This window comes from Salvelinus sp. IW2-2015, unplaced genomic scaffold (assembly GCF_002910315.2).
Source record: "Salvelinus sp. IW2-2015 unplaced genomic scaffold, ASM291031v2 Un_scaffold1078, whole genome shotgun sequence".
Lineage (NCBI taxonomy): Eukaryota > Metazoa > Chordata > Actinopteri > Salmoniformes > Salmonidae > Salvelinus > Salvelinus sp. IW2-2015.
The window spans coordinates 206,231-229,758 of record NW_019942719.1 but is presented as its reverse complement, the minus strand read 5'-3'; the positions used below and the strand labels follow the sequence as shown (position 1 = coordinate 229,758).

Below are 23,528 nucleotides of genomic sequence, written 5' to 3'. Positions count from 1 at the left end.
AGCAGATGGTGTTGTTATGATTGAGGTTTGGTTTAAGATTTTGGGGTCTGCACTGTACATGGAATGCCCCTTCTCAAAATGTCTCCAGTGTCTATCTGGCTCTAGGCCAGCCTGAAATCTGAAATGACAGTTCGTCTCGATGGCCTACAGCAGGGGTTCTTAAAGTGGGGTCTGTGGATGAGGTACAGCAGCTAGTCCGGAGCCAGATCTAAAACATATATTTAAAAAAAAGAWTTTTTTTACATTAATTTTTTAAAAGAATATTACTAACTGATTAAACACATTTTGGCCGAGGGATCCATGGAATAAGTTTAGAAGGTGTAAATCAATATTATTAAACAGAAGCAAATGGAACAAAACATACCTRATTTGTCCAATAGAAGCTCTCGTTTGCAATTGTTGGACTTATGATTACACCCTAGATCAGTTAGATGCAGGCAAGACAGTATTTAAAGCGACAACAACAAAACATCTCTGCCCCATGACAAAATGTGTAGAATTGCAGGAAAATTGCTTGAAAACWGCTAAATGTTCTCTCAGATGCCAAGAGATGGGCCTTCCCAGGGCCTGAGATTTGTTTAGTTCGGCCATGCACTGTCAAAGTCATAGTAGAACTCCTTGTATGCTATTTTTTTTTATCTCACTGGAGTTTTTCCTGATTGAGGGGGTCCCTGATGAATTTACTATCACAAAAGGMGTCCCGGCCCCAAAAACGTTTGAGAACCCCAGGTGTAAAGGAGCTTCCTCTGCAATTATCTTGATTTTGAAACATAGAAATAAACAATATTGTATCAGAGGTGTTTGCTTTCACCAGTAAACTTTTTTCACACACAGCATCTGAAGGGGAGGAAACAGGGGAGAGGATTCCACTTTGACTGTTGGCTACCCACCCCTTCTAGTGTAATTAGGTTTAGGCTATTCTAATAAGACCTAGACTTTGATTTTACAGCTGACTAATGGATGATGATAAGTTAACCACTTGGGTCAGAAGGCAAATMAATGTCCTCCATAATATTGTAATTTTCTCGAACACGAGCAGCCCCATTTCAGCTTCAGAAATGTTACCAAAACCATTAACAAATCCTGTAGCCWTTGTAGTATTATTTTCCAGTCTCATTCATGCTGCACCTCAGTACTGCGGGATAAAGGCCAAATAAATCCATAATGATCCACGTGGGCGTTTGTGGTGGGACAGTTTGGTACCCTAGCTGTCCTGAGTAGGCATATGTTGGTCACTCGAGCAGTCAGTCTATTTGTTCACAATGAACTCTGCCCTAGAAGATAAGTGATGTTAATGTCATGAAATTGTGTGATTGTGAATAAATTGCCTTACATGGCCGCGTGGCTGTTGAGCACATGGAGTAAGTTTTAAGCCTATTGAGCTGAATGTGGAGTATGGTGCGATATCTGTGCCAACAAATTGTATTTGAATTCTATAATTTTTWATTTGTATTAGGATATTGAATTAGAATGTAATATTTAGGGCAGTCTAGTCGGGGGTGAGAATATTATTTGGGAGAGTTATGGCGCAGTGTATGGAAAGTGAAAGTAAAACCTGACAATTTACGCCTGCAAGGTGGAGCTGGAGACGACCATATGGGCATTGCGCAATTAATCAATATTCTCTCGTTTTGGAGTTCTGGGCCAAAGAAAGTGAGYCTTCAGGGAGTTTCCCAAATTCGCGTTCGCCTAAAACGGGGGTTTTGCTCTGGGAGTTGCTACGCGCAGGTCATCTATTAAAGATGACATTGTTTCAATGTCACTGACCAGACACGCACGCGTGGTTTCCCAGCCTTGTAAGTAAGTCGTTTGTGTGAACCATGTGTGCTTTTGGTCGCTGCTGCTGATGGTCATTCTGAAGATAACGGAGTGTTGAAGTTGCGAGTTTCTGTGGAGTTACTGCTGTGATTGTGCAGGTGAATATGGAAGTGATATTTGTAACGTCTTGAGCAAATATTGGATGTGTATTGCTGCGCTTAGCCAACTTTAGTTATATGGCCTTACAAGACATGCTATTATTTAATATGGACGCTGAGGATGCAACCCGAAGGTGCTGTTTTGATATTGTAGGCTATAGGGCTAAATAATGAAGACCCTTGGGATCCATGATCCAAAGGATAGATTATAACATTTCCCATCACACTTAGAGACATGTTATTTGCCAGTGTTGGCTATGCCTACTCTATTTGCTATGCATTTTATTGTCATATAACATATGTCCATACATGTGATATATGTAAGTTATTTTTGGGGCACTGTCCTCTACTTTTCTCCAAGTTACAGCTGTGATGTGTGATTTAATGTTCTTGTTGTCAATTTTGTCATAATTTTCTGTATTTTTTTTGGAACTGATCATGGAAATTCACGTGAATGAATGATCACATCATTCACACGCCATTCACATTTGTCATGCCTCCAGATGTGAGAATTTCAGAATTCAAATGTATTTTGGATTCACATGTGAAGTTGAGTCATTAAAACTCGTTTTTCAACCACCCCACAAATGTCTTGTTAACAAACTAGTTTTGGCAAGTTGATTCGGACATCTACTTTGTGCATGACACAAGTAATTTTTKCAACAATTGTTCTGTGATTGTGCATGACACAAACTATTTTACCAACAATTGTTCACAAACAGATTATTTCACTTATAATTCACTGTATCACAATTCCAGTGGGTCAGAAGTTTACATACACTAAGTTGACTGTGCCTTTAAACAGCTTGGAAAATTCCAGAAAATGATGTCATGGCTTTAGAAGCTTCTGATAGGTAATTGACATCATTTGAGTCAATTGGAGGTGTACCTGTGGATGTATTTCAAGGCCTACCTTCAAACTCAGTGCCTCTTTGCTTGACATCATGGGAAAATCAAAAGAAATCAGCCAAGACCTCAGAAAAAATGTGTAGACCTCCAAGTCTGGTTCATCCTTGGAGCAATTTCCAAATGCCTGAAGGTACCACGTTCATCTGTACAAACAATTGTACGCAAGTATAAACCCATGGGACCACGCAGCGCTCATACCGCTCAGGAAGGAGACGCATTCGGCTCCTAGAGATGAACGTACTTTGGTGCAAAAGTGCAAATCAATCCCAGAACAACAGCAAAGGACCTTGTGAGGATGCTGGAGGACACAGTACAAAGTATCTATATCCACAGTAAAACGAGTCCTATATCGACATAACCTGAAAGGCTCTCACGAAGGAAGAGCCACTGCTCCAAAACGCCATAAAAAGCCAGACTACGGTTTGCAACTGCACATGGGGATAAAGATCGTACTTTTTGGAGAAATGTCCTCTGGTCTGATGAAACAAAAATAGAACTGTTTGGCCATAATGACATCGTTATGTTTGGAGGAAAATAGGGGATGCCTCGCAAGCCGAAGAACACCATCCCAACCGTGAAGCACAGGGGTGGCAGATCATGTTGTAGGGGTGCTTTGCGTGCAGGAGGGACTGGTGCACTTCACAAAATAGATGGCATCATGAGGGAGGAAAAGTATGTGGATATATTGAAGCAACATCTCAAGACGTCAGTCAGGAAGTTAAACTTGTTCGCAAATGGGTCTTCCAAATGAACATTGACCGCAAGCATACTTCCAAAGTTGTGGCAAAATGGCTTAAGGACAACAAAGTCAAGGTATTGGAGTGGCCATCACAAAGCCCTCACCTCAATCCTATAGAAAATGTGTGGGCAGAACTGAAAAAGCGTGTTCGAGCAAGGAGGCCTACAAACCTGACTCAGTTACACCAGCTCTGTCAGGAGGAATGGGCCAAAAAATTCACCCAACTTATTGTGGGGAAGCTTGTGGAAGGCTACCTGAAACGTTTGACCCAGTTAAACAATTAAAAGGCAATGCTACCAAATACTAATTGAGTGTATGTAAACTTCTGACCCACTGGGAATGTGATGAAAGAAATACAATCTGAAATAAATCATTCTCTACTATTATTCTGACATTTCACATTCTTAAAATAAAGTGGTGATCCTAACTGACCTAACACAGGGAATTTTTACTAGGATTAAATGTCAGGAATTGTGAAAAACGGAGTTTAAATATATTTGGCAAAGGTGTATGTAAATTTCCGACTTCAACTGTATATATACAGTATCAGTCAAAAGTTTGGACACACCTTCTCATTCAGGATTTTTCTTTATATTTTACTATTTTCTACATTGTAGAATAATGAACACATAAAAACGATGAAATAACCACATATGGAATCATGTAGTAACCCAAAAAGTGTTAAACAAATCAAAATATATTTGAGACTTCAAATACCCTTTACTTTGATGACAGCTTTGTACACTCGTTGCATTCTCTCATCCAGCTTCACCTGGAATGCTTTTCCAACAGTCTTGAAGGAGTTCCCACATACAGTGGGGCAAAAAAGTATTTAGTCAGCCACCAATTGTGCAAGTTCTCCCACTTAAAAGATGAGAGAGGCCTGTAATTTTCATCATAGGTACACTTCAACTATGACAGACAAAATGAGAAAAAAAAAATCCAGAAGATCACATTGTAGGATTTTTAATGAATTTATTTCAAATTATGGTGTAAAAATAAGTATTTGGTCACCTACAAACAAGCAAGATTTCTGGCTCTCACAGACCTGTAACTTCTCTTTAAGAGGCTCCTCTGTCCTCCACTCGTTACCTGTATTAATGGCACCTGTTTGAACTTGTTATCAGTATAAAAGACACCTGTCCACAACCTCAAACAGTCACACTCAAACTCCACTATGGCCAAGACCAAAGAGCTGTCAAAGGACACCAGAACAACAATTGTAGACCTGCACCAGGCTGGGAAGACTGAATCTGCAATAGGTAAGCAGCTTGGTTTGAAGAAATCAACTGTGGGAGCAATTATTAGGAAATGGAAGACATACAAGACACTGATAATCTCCCTCGATCTGGGGCTCCACGCAAGATCTACACCCCGTGGGGTAAAAATGATCACAAGAACGGTGAGACAAAATCCCAGAACCACGCGGGGGGACCTAGTGAATTACCTGCAGAGAGCTGGGACCAAGTAACAAAGCCTACATCAGTAACACACTACCCGCCAGGGACTCAAATCCTGCAGTGCCAGACGTGTCCCCCTGCTTAAGCCAGTAATGTCCAGGCCCGTCTGAAGTTTGCGAGAGAGCATTTGTGGATGATCCAGAAGAAGATTGGGAGAATGTCATATGGTCAGATGAAACCAAAATAGAACTTTTTGGTAAAAACTCAACTCGTCGTGTTTGGAGGACAAAGAATGCTGAGTTGCATCCAAAAGAACACCATACCTACTGTGAAGCATGGGGTGGAAACATCGCTTTGGGCTGTTTTTCTGCAAAGGGACCAGGACAACTGATCCGTGTAAAGGAAAGAATGAATGGGCCATGTATCAGTGAGATTTTGATTGAAAACCTCCTTCCATCAGCAAGGGCATTGAAGATGAAACGTGGCTGGGTCTTTCAGCATGACAATGATCCCAAACACACCGACCGGGCAACGAAGGAGTGGCTTCGTAAGAGCATTTCAAGGTCCTGGAGTGGCCTAGCCAGTCCTCCAGATCTCAACCCCATAGAAAATCTTTGGAGGGAGTTGAAAGTCCGTGTTGCCCAGCAACAGCCCAAAACATCACTGCTCTAGAGGAGCTCTGCATGGAGGAATTGGGCCAAAATACCAGCAACAGTGTGTGAAATGTGAAACTTACAGAAAACGTTTGACCTCTGTCATTGCCAACAAAGGGTATATAACAAAGTATTGAGATAAACTTTTGTTATTGACCAAATACTTATTTTCCACCATAATTTGCAAATAAATTCATTAAAAATCCTACAATGTGATTTTCTGGATTTTTTTTTCTCATTTTGTCTGTCATAGTTGAAGTGTACCTATGATGAAAATTACAGACCTCTCTCTCATCTTTTTAAGTGGGAGAACTTGCCCAATTGGTGGCTGACTAAATACTTTTTTGCCCCACTGTATGCTGAGCACTTGTTGGCTGCTTTTCCTTCACTCTGCGGTCCAACTTGAACTCTGAAGAATTTATTTGGGCTGCAATTTCTGAGGCTTCTAACTCTAATGAACTTATCCTCTGCAGCAGAGGTAACTCTGGGTCTCCCTTTCCTGTGGCAGTCCTCATGAGAGCCAGTTTCATCATAGTGCTTGATGGTTTTTGCGACTGCACTTGAAGAAACGTTCAAAGTTCTTGAAATTTTCCAGATTGACTGACTTTCACGTCAGTCATAATGGACTGTTGTTTCTCTTTGCTTATTTGAGCTGTTCTTGCCATAATATGGACTTGGTCTTTTACCAAATAGAGCTCTTCTCTATACCACCTCTACAACACAACTGATTGGCTCAACGCATTAAGGACAGAAATTCCACAAATTAACTTTTAACAAGGCACGCCTTTTAAAATTGAAATGCTTTCCAGATGACTACCTCATGAAGCTGGTTGAGAGAATGCCAAGAGTGTGCAAAGCTGTCATCAAGGCAAAGGGTGGCTATGATGAATCGAAAATGTTAAATATATTTTGATTTGTTTGACAGTTTTTTGGTTACTACATGATTCCATATGTGTAATTTCATAGTTTTGATGTCTTTACTATTATTCTAKAATGTAGGAAATAGTCAAAATAAAGAAAAACCCTTGAATGAGTAGGTGTGTCCAAACTTTTGACTGGTACTATATATAAAACATTTAATTAAAATGTCAATGATTTTACTGAGTTACAGTTAATATAAGGAAATCAGTCAATTGAAATACATTAATTAGGCCCTAATCTATGGATTTCACATGACTGGGCAGGGGCAGGGGCAGGGAATCAGAATTAGTTTTTCCCCACAAAAGGGATTTATTACAGACAGAAATACTCCTKAATTTCATCAGCAGTCTGGGTGGCTGGTCTCAGATGATCCCGCAGATGACGAAGCCGGATGTGGAGGTCCTGGGCTGGCATGGTTACACGTGGTCTGCGGTTGTGAGGCTGGTTGGACTTACTGCCAAATTCTGTAAAACAACGTTTCAGGCAGCTTATGGTAGAGAAATTAACATWAAATTCTCTGCCAACAGCTCTGGTGGACATTCCCGCAGTCAGTATGCCAATTGCACACTCCCTCAACTTGAGACATCTGTGGCATTGTGTTGTGTGACAAAACTGCACATTTTAGAGTGGCCTTGTATTGTCCCCAGCACAAGGTGCACTTGTGTAATGATCATGTTGTTTAATCAACTTCTTGAAATGCCACACCTGTCAGGTGGATAGATTATGTTGGCAAATGAGAAATGCTCACTAACGGGGATGTAAACAAGTTTGTGCCAAAATTTGAGAGAAATACGCTTTTTGTGTGCATGGCATCTTTTATTTCAGCTCATGAAACATGGGACCAACACTTTACATGTTGCATTTATATTTTTGTTCAGTGTGTATGTATGTATGTATGTATATATATATATATTGTGTGGCAATGACTGAGCCGTTGTTGCTCCTAGACATTTCTACTTCACAATAACAGCCCTTACAGTTGACCGGGGCAGCTCTAGCAGGGCAGAAATTTGATGAACTGACTTGATGGAAAGGTGGCAGTGTGGTGCCACGTTGAAAGTCACTGAATTCTTCAGTAAGGCCATTCTACTGCCAATGTTTGTCTATGGAGATTGTGTGGCTGTGCGCTCGATTTTATACACCTTTCAGCAACGGGTGTGGCTGAAATAGCCAAATCCACTAATTTGAAGGGGTTTCCACGATATAGGCGTCTGTAGTGCTGGCAAAAAAAAATGTTTTCCCCCCACCCCCAAACATCTTCCCYCAGCTTTGTCTATGCACCGGTTTTGGCAATACAGTGTTTCAAAATTCAAACTTCTCCTTTTGACATTAAGTGGTTGGTGGCCGTAGATGTACACGTACGTCTGTCATCAAATGTCAACGTATACTGTACATTGATTATTTCCTGTTCTTTCAACCTGACAAGGGTTTTGTGGTGTTTATAGCTATTCAGAACAAATCTGATTGAAACCAGTGAAGACAGTCAATGTTGAACTGTTAAAAATGCCTGTCTGTGTTGCTGTTACAGGCTAACAAGGAGCGAGAAGAACCTTGTGGTGCTCTGGAACAGTGTGTGATCTGAGTCGGAGGCCTCCAGCGTGTTTGAACAGGGGCATAAATTGGAGTATGGTCCGGTCAACAGCCTGGCTCCTGGGAGCTCTATTGGGTAAGAGAAGTCCTGTGGTGCATGTGTGAAGAATTGGGGGGCTTGCGGATGTCACTCTAACCTACAGCAACTGCCCTGGGAACTACGTGTCAGGTCAAAGGCTAGAATCTTGACATATTGTGGGGATGTAGTGGTGTGGGATCAGAACTGAGATTATGTGTACCGGTAGATTATGGATGTTATTCCTGGTTTCTTGAATATTTTTTTGTTTGTGTTGCAATGGGCTGGGTGAGGCCCCATCACTTCAGCCACTTATATACCTACTGAGCGCTAAGAGGCCCTTAATTGTGTGAGGAAATACATCTGTCAGTAGAGACCGTTGGGAGTTTATAGTACCATACGTCTGTTCAGCAACTGAGCCCCAGTTGTCTTTGGAGAGTGGTATTAAATTGAATGATGCATACCTTTTCCCATTGGGCACCATGGTTGCATACCATATGTTAGTAAAAGAAAATCAATCACACTGACATTATTGTATATTCTACAAAGGGTTTAAGGGACCACGAATGTTTCGGACAATAGACCTTCATCACGGTTTACACAAAGTTTGTTCTGCTATGGAGAAACCCCTAAAGGGTTTTCGTAAAAGAGATCAAAGCCCCCCCCCCCCCCCCCCCCCTTAAACTGAAGAACTGTAACCATGACTCATCATAGACAAACAATGTATATTTCAGAGAGCTCAAGCTAGAAAGTGTTTAGGGGATTGACAGTAGAAGACGTCATAGGTCTGATCAGTTCCTATCTCAGATTGAAAGAGAGATAACAAAAAAAAGTGTTGCGTAGGTCTGGTTTCTGTTCCAAAAAAGCTGTTAAACCGATGTATCTAACCACGTCCTGTAACAGAGAGAAAGAAATACACACACTTGAGTAAAAAATGAGAGGAAGAACGTGTATTGAAGGCAAGAGAGGGGGGTAGYGTGAGTGAGGTATCTGATGTTTGAGCCCCTGACTGTAGAAGTGCAGTGAGGTACATTCCTAGGAAGTGTGCTGTGAGGTCTTGGAGATTTTGCTGACTCAGAGTCACTATACAATCATCTACATCTAAGCCCTCGGCCATAGGATCTAACCACACAGTGGTCCACAACAGACTGGCTTTTGACTGCATGCCACCAGTCACTCTGCCCCCACTGCTATGAAACTGTGCTAGTCAGAGTTAGTTACTCCTGAGAAAAAATACCCTTTTGTCAAAATAGGTACTACTGTCTCAGTCTGCATTTGGACCACAGGACCAAAATCCTGTTTTCAAACATAATAGCGAAAATGTACCACTGACCATGACTGTATTGGATGTCTCCTGCACTTGACCGCATGCAGATTAAGGTGAAAGCGTTTTAGAGGAGATTATTGTTGTGTTTAATCAGTATTGTAATCTGGCTCAGCTGGGGCTTTCTCTTAGATTGGTGGATTCTCAGTGAGATGATGAGTCTGATGGAAAGAAGAGGTCATGGTTCAGCATAATTCATTTTAGCAAAGCAACCACAGAGGTCTAGCTAGGAGCTATGGTCTGGCTTTGCACTGTGACAGTCTCAACATCTTTACTCAGTTCTCACCACAATTATACCACTTCAATACTGCTACGACACTGTTTTAGAATATTTAACTGCGTCAGTGAGTGACATGTTATATGATATCATATGTATGTTGTGCCCCCTGTAGGTTTGATATGTGTACTACCACCTGTTTTGATGACGCCCAGAACTGCCCAGTGCACGTCTTTGAAGACGTTGGAAAACAAACTCATAGGCAGAAGACGTAACATGGTAAGAAGGGGACAGGATATATCGAGACAGTTACAACACATTTGGAATATTAATGAAATTAGGCAAGACTAGTGTGTGGATCACAGCATAGAAAAAAGACAATGACAGTTGATATATGTGGAGATTACAAACACAATCTGACACCAACATTTTTCCTGTCTTTTTAACAGAAACACAATTTACCCATTAATTACACCATCAGAGTTCACTATGAGGAGGTCTTCAAACTCAGCAACATCACCAGGCTGGTGAGTCCCTCCCTTTGTTTCCTTATCATTATCACTGGTCTAACTTAAATCATGGGAAAAATCTACTTGTCACACCACCCACTCACTCACCCTTTGTCTACATTGCTTCCTTATTCTCCCTCCTTTATCTTCACTCTTATCACTCCATCAGTCACCTAGCAACCAATTCCATAGTCCAAGTCGATATTCACGTAATAATAAGAAATTCTCCTCGACCACGCACACAAATTGGGGAAAACAAAAACATTTTCCCTTTCACACCCATTGTAAAAGAGCCAACTTTGTCCTTGATTTTTTTGTCATACATAAAAGGGGTAATCTAGGTAACCACACCTTGTTTTCCCCACAGGCAGGCTCTTGATGTACATCCAATGATGTACATAAAACCACAGAGTTTCTAAACCCAGAGGCGCAAAACCGTGACAATTCCCGGGAACGCTTGTGAAACAGACCAAACACACCAGGCCGGGGTTTGACAAGTCCCCTTAGTTGTTGATTTTCTCCAAATTTAAAGACACAACCTAGATTTGAGCCTATGTCTTAAGTAGTTGAACATGTGAGACCACCGTTAGACCCGATGACGTGTTTCTACACATGAGCTTAGCTAGCTAAAAGCCAATTTATGCTTGATCCGTAAATTTGGTGGGAGGCTCCTTATGGAGGGTGTGACGCAATTTCGGAGCCTCCGGGGGCATGCAGAGGCCAAATTGAGCTCTGTACCGCATCCCCGTGCACCCCCCCAAATTTTGTAACAATGCGGATGCCTCTGTATAGCTCCGCATTGAAATTATTGGTTGACATTAGGTGGTGGTGGGAGGTTGTGTATAAACACAAACTCACTTCCTTGACAAATTCCTTCACAACATCTCTGCTCCACAGTTCTGCGCTGCTCCACCAAGCTCAAGAAATATGATTGCCCTGARTTCTGCAGAGGCCATATCACTGTAAATACTACACGGCCAATGCAGATGTCAGATTGACCATGCAGCGCCTTTTAGCTAGCCATGACATTGCCTACAAGTGTGATCAGGGATTTCTATTGGAGAAGCAGTTTCAGCATATAATCATGCTGTACTGTCTTTGTATACACCCTGGATTGCTGATGCTATGTATTGGCCATTGAGAGGCTTTGAAGTCACCTGACTGCAATATTGGCACTCCCCAGTAGGAGCAGTCCTCCATAGGAATGAAAGGAATTCTACAGTATTTGAATTAAATGTTGTCAAGGACAAAATTACATGTATTTAACAATGTTTTTGTTGTAGTGGGGAAAGTGACATTAGTAATRTAAAAACATTTAACTTGAAGGAAAATATTTTATGTTTAGCTCACATAATATAATTTAAAAGTGTGCAAAAACGAATGTATACATTAATAAATGCATTTCTATAGCTTCTAAAATATTTTGTACAACGGTGAGGGAGTGTCAAGATGGAGGCACGGTGTCTTGAACACACCACCCCCTATCATTCATCTAGTGTATATATAAATCATTGGTTCTATCTAATACAGTACCAACTGGGACTATGAGCAGCAGCACTTAAGCAGCACTTATTAGTTTGTTATACAGTACCAGTCAAAAGTTTGGACACACCTACTCATTCAAGGGTTTGTCTTTATTTTTACTATTTTCCACATTGTATAGTAATAGTGAAGACATCAAAARTATGAAATAACACATGGAATCATGTAGTAACCAAAAAGTGTTAAACAAATCAAAATATATATTKGATTTTAGATTCTTCAAAGTAGCCACCCTTTTCCTTGATGACAACTTTACACACAATTAGTGAAATGATCTACAGGTGCATCATTTAATAATAAGCGCTTTCATCAAGAGGCACATGCACATCATTCTAGAGCAGAGTGCATTGTATAAAGAGGTCACCATGGAGATGAAAATGGCTGCATTCTCTAAGCATTGTTTCAGAGACCTTGCCATCACCATAGAAATAAGAATGAATAGAATGGGCTTGGAACCTCTTACCCTGGCAATTTGACTGGTGTACACTCGCAATGGCTTCCTTGTATTGTGATGTAATKATTTCCATGGTAATGTAGAATGTTCATTCAAATGATGCTAACTGATGTGGCTAATGCAATGGAATGTATTTTTTGTAATGTAATTTAAGTTGATTCAACAAATCACAGCACAGATTGATGGGTACATTTCCTACTTTTACTTCCTGCCTGTACTTCCTGCTTTGGGTACACTCGCAATGGCCGCCAGTCCACCCATTATGCCATCAATGACTTGAATGGGGACGCCCATTCCATTTATTCTTATTTCTATGGCCATCATGTACAGACCCAGTTGGTATTAGATAGAATGTCGCAATCCTGCCTGTGGGGAAAACAACATGTGGTTACCACATTGTCTCACAGCAAAAACTTGACCTTTTTCAAATGCAATTTTCTTGTTTGTTTTTGTCGATTACAATTCTACATTTAAGAAAAMTACATCATCTAACATTGGCTGCTCCCTAGCGTTCTCACTACTTAGAAAAACGTAATATTGTAGGGATTCCCTCATGCTTCTTTTCATGACTATGCTAGCAGCCACTTGAGTGAGTGGGTGCAAGCTGGCTACCGACCAACAACACAAACAAACGGACTATACAGCTATAAGTAGTGAGTGGAGTTACAAACGGACTGTACTAAACAAGTTAAATGTCTTACCTGGGATTAAATGTTTTCCACAAACCTAGCTACGTGTAGCCTATTTCCCACTCTCCCACGACATAGCCTGAAGCCACAGGGCTCTTCTCGCAGGCTCTATTTCCCTACGTGAGAGCATTGCGATACGTAGGTGGATATTTTTGACCTGGTTACATGTACATTGAACAACACAGCAGCTTTTCGGCATGTTTTGTTATTTCTGTATAACAAAAAACCAACGACAATGTTGTTGGGGGTTAATAGAATTTGTGGGCGTGGTCGAGAGGGGAATTCCTTATTACGTGAATACCGACTGGGGCTATACTAAAAATGTTACAAGTGAGTCAGGAAAAATAAATTGCTTTGAGACTCTGAGGGCAGACTTCATCCTAAAAGCGAACAAGGAAATTAAAGTAGACCTTCTGTTCTACATGGAGGATCCTAATGCTTGGCACACAGCTTTCCACAAGACCAACAATTAACTTAAAATGTCAGAAAGTACCACTATCTTATAGAGGAGAAGATCAGCCTGGTGCGTTGGCATACGGATGAGATCCGTGAGCTGCAGTGTGCATTGAAAAATGTTGAGGACAACCAGGCTCTTAGGATGGAAGTGCGCTGACTTAGAGAGGAACTGTCCAGCACAGTCAGCACTAGCCACATGCAGAACCTGCAGAAGGAGCTACATGAGCTAAGGCAGGAATTTCTCAGCCACAACCATCCACTCTACAAAGAGTTACACAAAAACTCAGGACCAAGGCAAGAGCTGAATCAGAACCCACCAACCAAGCAACCCAAGCAACCAACATAACCAACCAATGCACCAGGCTGATCCATCCGTCTCATCCCTGTAGTTACTCACATCCCMCCTGCCATCCTCCACAGACATTATATTAATGATGGACTCCAATGGAAAGTTTATATTAGAGAATACACTTTTCCCAAATAAAAAGGTAGCAAAGTTATGGCGTCCCACAACAGAGAGAGCTATGGAGCTCTTGACTGTGGCCCAGCTTGGCTTCCCCAGCCATATCATCATGACCTGCGTACCCAACAGGAGAGGGTGGCCACATCACTAAGGGGAGTGATAGAGAGGGCCTCCACCATCTTCCCCCTTGCGAAGATCGTAATTTCTACCCTGTTCCAGAAGAGTTTTCATTCACATCATCAGCCCTCATATGTAGAGAGTTTGAAGCTTCGCACCCCCACAACCTCCCTCTCAGGCTAGTTTTGGTTACCCTCCCTACTCCCATCCCCAGGACTGGCCTTGGACACTACTGCCCCCCATGGCAGCCCCAACCTTGCAACAGGAGCCACACCAAGGCCTCCTGTGCACACCCAGAATGGAGCATTGGCAGCCACTCCGGTTCCCTGCAGCAGCTCAACTCCTTTGGCGGAGTTGACAAATAGCTGTAGATGACCCTATGTCTGTTAGCTCTTATGGGAATGAGCTGAATACCCCCTCTGACTTTAAGTCTCGCAGGGGGTTTGGGCAAGTGCACGATAAGAAAATGGACACAGGGCCGAGTGACGCAGCGGTTTAAGGCACAGGATCGCAGTGCTAAAAGCGTCACTACAGACTTGGGTTCGATCCCAGGCTGTATAATATCTGGCCGTGATCGGGAGTGCCACGGCGGCACACAATTGGCCCAACGTCATCCGGGTTAGGGGAGGGTTTGGCCGCGGGGGCTTTACTTGGCTCATCACGCTCTAGCGACTCCTTGTGGCGGGCCGGGTGACTTCGGTTGTCAGTTGAACGGTGTTTCATCCGACACATTGGTGCAGCTGGCTTCCGGGTTAAGCGGGCGGGTGTTAAGAAGCGTGGTTTGGCGGGTCATGTTTCGGAGGACACATGAAGCGGATCTTCACCTCCCGAGCCCGTTGGGGAGTTGCAGCGATGAGAAGATAGAACTTGTGGAGAAAAAGGGGGGTAAAATACAAATAAAAAAATAATAATGATAAAATGGACACAATTTAAATGTGGGTACAGTACTCGTGTCCTGACGTTCTGGTTCTCTCGGAAACATGGTTAAAGGGTTCTGTCTCTGATAAAGACATTGAAGTAAATGATTATAATGTATTTAGATGTGACAAATTACAGAAAAGTGGTGGAGGGGTTGCCATATATGTAAAATTWAATTTCATGGCGTCCCAATCTTTAAATATTTCTGGTCCCAAGACATTTTTGCTCCTGGTTGTAGATGTGTCCTTAACCCCCCCACCGATGCCATGGCGGATGCTATTGGTGCTATATCTGAGTGTTTAACACCTTTTATGTCCTCGGAGTTGGTCATTTTAGGGGATTTGAATCTGGATTAGCTATCCCCGGCCTCAGATCAATTTAAGAGTATGTGCTTTGATTTTAATCTGACACAATTGATCTCAAAACCACACGGCTAAATGTGAAAAACCCTGTTAACTCCTCATTGATTGATTTAATTCTTATGTGATGCTTTTAATCATAATTTCATCTCGGCAGGCTTTGTATTTGAGACAAACGGTGGTTTAATTGACCCTGATCAGACAATCGACTGCTCTTCTTCCCTCTGCCAGACTCTAGCTGACTCGACAGTTATCCCGTCAACTTCTAGTGAATCTTTGTTTTAATTACAACAATTTATTATCAGCGATGTTCTAGATGCCTTGCTTAAGATTGATGTAACAACAAAAAAATCCYCTGGGGCTGATATGCTTGATCCATTTTCTCTGCAGCTCTCTGCCCCCCTGATTGCTGAATCATTAACCCATATGTTTTACCTAACAATTATATCTGGTACTATCCCCAAGGTTTGGAAGGCGGCCCAMGTACTCCGCCTTCACAAAGGTGGTTTGACCCTTGTGACCTAAATAATTATCGCCCTATTTCTAAACTTTCTTGATCTAGCTAAAATATTAGAATCCTTGATTAATTCTCAGCTAAGATCTTATTTTTGAAAACATATTCTAAATGTACATCAGTCAGGTTTTAGACCAGGTCATAGCACTATCCCTGCTGCATCCCTAGTTATAAATGATGTGCTTAACTGTATGGATAAAAGGCACCATTGTGCTGCCCTCTTCATTGACCTGTCAAAGGCTTTTGATACTGTTGATCCCTCACTGCTAATTCAGAGGCTTTCCTCAATTTAGAATATATCCTRAATAAAAATGTGCTTCTTCTATAGAATAGGTCCTGCCTCTCGCTAAATAGTAGAAAGCCGACTATTCGGACAACGATCTTATTGGTCCTAGACTATGGCGACATCATCTAAATGAACGCACCTGCCACTTCATTAAAGTCGTTAGATGCAGTTTCTCATAGCACACTGCGCTTTATTACAGGTGACAATTTCAGTACTCGTCACAGCATTCTCTACCAGAAAGTTGGTTGGCCCTCTTTGATGTCACGTAGGTTGATACATTGCTATGTTTTCATTTATGAAGCCATTTTATAAAAGTCCCACTGTTCCTAATATCTTTACTAAACTTTAGACATACGACTTACCGCACCCGATCTCAGGTATAGTTAACTCTGGAAGTTCCTTTGGTCTTTACTGAGTTAGGTAAATCAGCTTTTAGTTTTCTTAAACCTTATTTGTGGAACAATCTTTACAAATTATTAAACTGGATGTTTTGGTGCCTATAGGGAAATTCAGAAAGCTGATTGAGGACCTTATTAATGATGKATGTGTTTGTTTGTTTATGACTGTTTTTCTTTCTGCTTGCATTTTGTATTRATATTTTGAAGTGTGTATTTTCTGGAATTTATGTAATTCAGGGCTCATCTGTAAAYGAMACCTTGGTATCAGTATGACTCCCTGATAAAGGTTAAATAAAACATCTATCTGTTCCTATCTCACTCCAATCTACCGCACTTCTTTCTCTTGTCTTCGTCCCTCCAGAGGGTGAGGGTGGAGGATCTGGAAGACGGGGACCTGCAGGATGTGTGGCTGTTGGTCAACCAGGAGGTGTTGAAGAGGATTCTGAGGGTCTTGCCAGTGAGACACCCCTCCTACAAGTACACCACCGACCTGGAGGATCTCTTCAGGAAGGTCCAGCAGGTGTTCCCACCACAGAGTGATGAGGTGTGTAAGACCGGCCATAGTGTCACCATCACTGTTRTACCCATCTCTCTGTTTGAACAAACGTATCTCATAATGGCCATGTATATTTATCTCTCAGAGAGAGCCACCAGAGCGAATAGAGGAGATCTACAAAAGGGTTAAGGAGATTGACTCAAAAGGCTGGAGGTTCGTGACCCCCAAATCTCTGTTGGATAACTGCTATCGGACAATGCACTGTCTCTTCAAAGACTGCTTTCCCAGTGAAGACAGAGAGCAAGACTGTGAGTGCACTTCATTCCCTTACTGTACTTCCTCTCTTCCATTACCTCTGAACTCTGCCCTCTCTAATTCAATTACCCACTGTCCATCAAGAGTACTTTTCCAGACATGCAGTATTCATTCCTCCTCTTGTAACATGAGTCTTAACTACTTGTGACAGAAGTCAGATGATACACTATATATACAAAAGCATGTGGACACCCCTTCAAATTTGTGGATTTGGCTTTTTGAGTATACCTGTTGCTGACAGGTGTATAAAATTGAGCACACAGCCATGAAATCTCCATAGACAAACATTGGCAGTAGAATGGCCTTACTGAAGAGCAACGTGGCACCGTCATAGGATGCCACCTTTCCAGTCAGTTCGTCAAATGTCTGCCCTGCTAGAGCTGCCCGGTCAACTGTAAGTGCTGTTATTGTGAAGTGGAAACGTCTAGGAGCAACAACGGCTCAGCCGCGAAGTGGTAAGCCACACAAGCTCACAGAACGAGACTGCCGAGTGCTGAAGCGCGTAGTTCAAAAACATCGTCTGTTCTCGGTTGCAACACTCACTACTAAGTTTCAAACTGCCTCTTGATGCAACGTCAGCACAATAACTGTTTGTCGGGAGCTTCATGAAATGGGTTTCCATGGRCGTGCATCCGCACACAAGCCTAGGATCACCATGCGCAATGCCAAGTATCAGCTGGGTTGGTGTAAAGCTCGCCGCCATTGGACTCTGGAGCAGTGGAAACGCGTTCTCTGGAGTGATGCTTCACCATCTGGCAGTCTGACGGACAAATCTGGGTTTGGTGGATGCCAGGAGAAAGCTACCTTCCCAAATGCATAGTGCCAACTATAAKGTTTGGTGGAGGAATAACGGTGTGGGGCTATTTTTCATGGTTCGAGCTAGGCRCCTTAGTTCCAGTGAAGGGAAATCTTCATGCTACAGCAGATGATATTCTAGACGATTCTGTGCTTCCAACTTTGTGGCAACAGTTTGGGCAAGGCCCTTTCTTTTTCAGCATGACAATACCCCCGTGCACAAACTGAGGTCCATACAAAAATGGTTTGTCGAGCTCGGTGTGGATGAACTTGACTGGCCTGCACAGAGCCCTGACCTCAACTCCATCTAACACCATATTAATGCTCATTATTTTGGAATAAGATGTTCGATGAGCAGGTGACCCCATACTTTTGGACAGAATAAAACAATTAATGAAAGTCCCATGATGCTAGTGATTGTCCATTAGTATATAACTTAATAACCATCATTATTCATATTACTTTAATTAAATATTTTGGTTGTTGTGTATATTACATTTGTTTTATTTGATGACTTTATTATTTCATTCRAAGTCATCTCATCTCTATAGAGCTGCTGCCTATGCAGTCTGACAAAATCACTATTTTAGTAGTTCTTCAAAGTAAATAAGGCGTAGCTGTATGACTGCTAAATACCAAAAGTTGGCATTTTCCCCATCAACACAAACCTACTCAACTGGTTTGGCATACTGTATATGGGCTTGTTGTGTTCATTGTGTCTCTTCAGTGTTTGTAGACACTATGTTCTTATTCAACACTGTTTGAAGAGAGATGGTTGTCTATGCCCAGGTCATACTCATTGAGGTCTGTGCCATAAAAGGACTTGGAAATGCCTGTCAATATCTCCTGTTAGCCTATTTATTAATAATTTACACATCCTATATAGGTAAAACATAGCTATGTGTTGCCTGGTTAGACTGGTCAAACAAAGTTGAACCCAGATGGTACTTTGAGTTAATGTAAAGAAAGCTAAGTCATGTCAGACCGTGGGAAAGAAAACATACTGGCTGATTTCGACACTATCTTAAAGGGGAAGAGATGAGATGTTGGCCGCTTCCCACACATCCTGCCAGCCCTCTTACTGTTTTCTTTTGTCTTTATGTGCATCATACTGACACAACATAGAGCCGTAGACATGTTATGTTAAGGCCTGTTATCATGTCTGTATCATGCACTATTAACTTCACAGGTTAATTGCATCAGCACCTCTTAAGGTTGATATTTTCCCTATTTTACAGAGAGATCAGTGGAGGTTTTGAGGCTATAAAATATCTGTTAACAATTCAATTGAAGAGTTTCCATATGAAAATATAAGGCAGGAAGGAGTACAAAGCACTCGTGAGGAACATGAATAATGAATATAAAAACCACAAGAAGAAAAAACAGATATAACATAGCAACAAAAAAATATAGTGAATAGGTTAAGGGCTTACTTCATGGCTAGGATGTTCAAAGCAAACCAAAAAAGGTTTCATATAGTGTCATTGATTATTAGAAACAGTTGGTATGATTTTATCAGAAATATTTAGATATGATTTTATAATGATTCATCTGTCACTTACACTATTTTCTTCCCTCAGATTGTGGCTTACCTCACTGGCGGAAGGGCAGAAAGAGACTACAGTAAACCTGAGAAGGGCGCTATTGTTTTCATATGTATATTTATAATATATTGTCTACTGATGTTTATGTTCTGTGTTTTGATTGTGGGTTCTAGATGTGTTTAGACAGTTGTATGGTATAGGGCAGGTGGATATGCTCAAGCAGAGCGCGATATAGCATTTCTATTTTTATTATTTTATATTTTTTTGCAATCAGGGAACACTTATAGGTGACATAGGTATTAGCAACTGTTGCCCATAAAACTAAGAACACAAACATAGCCAACTACTCTCATCTCTGACTGTTTGTCTTTATGAACATTATAGTAAATGTGTTTGTTTAAAACTGTTATTTCTCTGTTCTATGTTTTTTATAAAATGCTTTAAGGTGTTTTTCTGACTTGCAGGCATAGTCAGTGAATTCCAGCCACTCATGTATTTGGCATTATGCACATCAATGCTGAAATAAAGCAATTTGTGAAAATCTATTCCAGGTTCAACAAGAATTTCTGCAGTATGATTGATTGTGGTCAGATTACATCAGAGTTGTTTATGTACACAAGAGATTGTTTACATGCACACTTTTAATAATTGGATATTAAACTGATTATGGCAGTAGACAGATTACGCAATAATCATGTCACACCTTACTCTGTTTATCTTAATCGGTTTGAGGTCAAAATGGAAACTTAAAACGGCTGGTTTTCTGAGCAATCTTTCAAATTATTAGGACATGTAAACACCTTAATCGGTGTTCCAGCAGTGTGTGTGATCCGCGCATGTGCTAGCACCAGCCAAGCGAGCCTCCTTTAGCGGTGGCTAAAGTTAGCTGTAGTTTTCTAATGGCTGTTTAAATAAAACTGAAGCATGGATTAGTACTTTCCGGGTGAGGAAATATCTAACATCAAGTTGTAAAATAGTGAACTARTCCTTTTAAGGTGTCTACCATTAGACTCCTTAGTTAGTTCACTGCAGCTAGCGACTGGAACAAGCTGCAAAAAACACTAACCGGAACGTTTCATCTCCATCTCTTCATTCAAAGATTCAAATCATGGACACGCTTACTGACAGTTGTGGCTGCTTCGCGTGATGTATTGTTGTCTCTACCTTGCCCACTGTGCTGTTGTCTGTGCCCAATAGTGTTTGTACCATGATTTGTGCTGCTACCATGCTGTGTTCCATGTGTTGCTGCTATGTTGTTGTCTTAGGTCTCTCTTTATGTGGTGTCTCTTGTCGTGATGTGTGTTTTGATATTTTTATTAATGTTTTATTTTTAATCCCAGCCCCCGTCCCAGCAGGAGGCCTTTTGGTAGGCCGTCATTGTAAATAAGAATGTGTTCTTAACTGACTTGCCTAGTTAAAGGTAAACTATCTCTCTCTCTCTATATATATAATTCTTAATGGTCCAAGGATCTTGATATTTTCAGAGGTCGACTGGCTCTGGCAGCCAAAACAGCCAAATACTCCATCTAAACGTGAATGGATTCATAATTGCGATATGGTTCAAGAATCATAAAGCCCTTTACTTTGTCAKGTCAAAATAATTTCACAAATGCAAAAATACACACATACTGTACACTGTTTTAACCAGCTTTATCACAGTAGCAGCCGACAGTATTTTTCAGTGACAACATGTTTCTGGCGGCCTTATTCCGTTATACACAGGTGTTCGGAGCATGCTAGATAGCTAATTAGCACAGGTGGTCCGTCTGWCTTCCGTAAACAAGTGCTGGAACGTGGAGATATGGCCATGTAGGGACAGAACCTAAAGACAGACCGTGTTCGTAAATTCACTCTTGAGTGCGCTCTGGGCGTTCGTAAATTCAGAGTATTGTCAGATTGTCCGTTCGTAAATTCAGAACGTTTCGCTCTTGGAGCGTTCAAAGCGCACACTCGACGCTCTAGTAAGTTTTTTTATTATTTTTATTATAATAAATGTTTTATTATTACATTTCAAATTACAATACAATACATTTTTTTTTTTTTTTAAATATACGTGTTATGTCCTATCTGAAGAAACATAAAATAACATTAAAGTGAAAAAATCACTACACATGAATTGAGCAAGTTGAGGTGACTAAACTGCTTGGAGTAACCCTGGATTGTAAACTGTCATGGTCAAGACATATTGATACAACAGCAGCTAAGATGGGGAGAAGTCTGTCCATAATAAAACGTTGCTCTACCTTCTTAACAGCACTATCAACAAGGCAGGTCCTACAGGCTCTAGTTTTGTCCACCTGGACTACTGTTCAGTCGTGTGGTCAGGTGCCACAAAGAGGGACTTAGGAAAATTGCAATTGGCTCAGAACAGGGCAGCACAGCTGGCCTACTGGCACACAGCTCGGACACCCATGCATACTCCACAAGACATGCCACAAGAGGTCTCTTCACAGTCCTCAAGTCCAGAACAGACTATGTGAGGTGCACAGTACTACATAGAGCCATGACTACATGGAACTCTATTCCACATCAGGTAACTGATGCAAGCAGTAAAATTAGATAAAAAAAAACAGATAAAAAAACACCTTATGGAACAGCAGGGACTGTGAAGCAACACAAACATAGGCACAGACACATGCATACTGTACACACACACGATAACATACGCACTATACACACAKATACACATGGATTTAGTACTGTAGATATGTGGTAGTGGTGGAGTAGGGGCCTGAGGGCACACAGTGTGTTGTGAAATCTTTGAATGTATTGTAATGTTTTAAAAATGGTAAAAACTGCCATGGCAGCAGCTAATGGGGATCCATAATAAATACAACAAAATAAAAAATGCTGTAAATTACTTGAATCATTAACTCTGATAAATCTATTATAGTAGTAGATCAGGATTGGAATATCCATTGCAGTGTGTAATGCAGCCTAGTTTTATTTACACCATCCCAGCAGATATCTTAGAAATATAACTTTACTTTGTAGCCTATAGGCTATGGATCATTTGATTGAGAACACACTAAATATAGCCTATCGGTGCACTTGATATTGCGGGCCCAGCGGAGAATCAGAGATGAGGAACTAATTCTAAAATATAGATATTTCATCAGTTACAAATTACATGACCGTCCCCTGGACTAGATTTAAAAAAAATACTAACCCATGCTCTTGACTGAAATTGAAAAGGCATGACCCTCACCCAGTTTCCTCCAGGGAACCATTCAGTAAATATCGATCCATCCCTAATAATCCTGTTTACATGGACACATCTGAAATCAGGCTACCTGATGGCTAGCCCTTGATCATGACTTTCAGTTCTATTACATTACACATGAGAGTCATTGGACAAAGGCGTCTTCTGAAGGGGGGAGTTTTGTTAAGATCCTCGACGCTCGGTCTGAACATTAACATGCATCGCCTGTGGTTTGGTTTTGGAAGCAAAGTTCAATTGATGCACACCTTTATAGGGTTAATCTAACTGCACTGTCCAATTTACAGGAGCTATTACAGTGAAAGAATACCATGCTATTGTTTGAGGAGAGTGCATAATTTTGAACGTGAAAAGTTATTAATAAACAAATTAGGCACATTTGGGCAGTCTTGATAGAATATTTTGAACAGAAATGCAATGGTTCATTGGATCAGTCTAAAACTTTGCACATACACTGCTGCCATCTAGTGGCTAAAATCCAAACTGCAAACTGCAGTTTGCATCCAAACTGCTGGAATAATACATTTTGGCCTTTCTCTTGCATTTCAAAGATGATGGTACAAAAAAAATACAAAAGAACGGTTGGTTTTTTCTTTGTATTATCTTTTACCAGATCTATTGTGTTATATTCTCCTACATTCCTTTCACATTTCCAAAAACTTCAAAGTGTTTCCTTTCAAATGGTATCCTTGCTTCAGGTCCTGAGCTACAGGCAGTTAGATTTGGGTATGTCATTTTAGGCGAAAATTMAAAAAAAGGGGCGGATCC

The 23,528-nt window shown here is 41.1% G+C and overlaps 1 protein-coding gene across 4 annotated transcripts; it reads left to right on the top strand.

Moving 5' to 3' along the window:
- Window positions 1-1,339: 1,339 nt before the first annotated feature.
- Window positions 1,340-20,085, top strand: il34 (interleukin 34). 4 transcript variants are annotated; one of them, XM_024137053.1, is made up of 7 exons: window positions 1,340-1,361; window positions 8,067-8,204; window positions 9,861-9,964; window positions 10,135-10,212; window positions 16,752-16,934; window positions 17,032-17,194; window positions 19,577-20,085. In XM_024137053.1, the coding sequence occupies exons 2-7, from the start codon at window positions 8,165-8,167 to the stop codon at window positions 19,621-19,623; spliced, it is 615 nt and encodes a 204-aa protein (XP_023992821.1). In that variant the 5' UTR covers window positions 1,340-1,361; window positions 8,067-8,164; the 3' UTR covers window positions 19,624-20,085. The 4 variants fall into 4 exon arrangements, with proteins under 4 accessions (XP_023992821.1, XP_023992820.1, XP_023992819.1 ...); XM_024137052.2 differs by lacking the exon at window positions 1,340-1,361 and adding an exon at window positions 1,554-1,796; XM_024137051.2 differs by lacking the exon at window positions 1,340-1,361 and adding an exon at window positions 1,554-1,800.
- The last annotated feature ends 3,443 nt before the right edge of the window (window positions 20,086-23,528 follow it).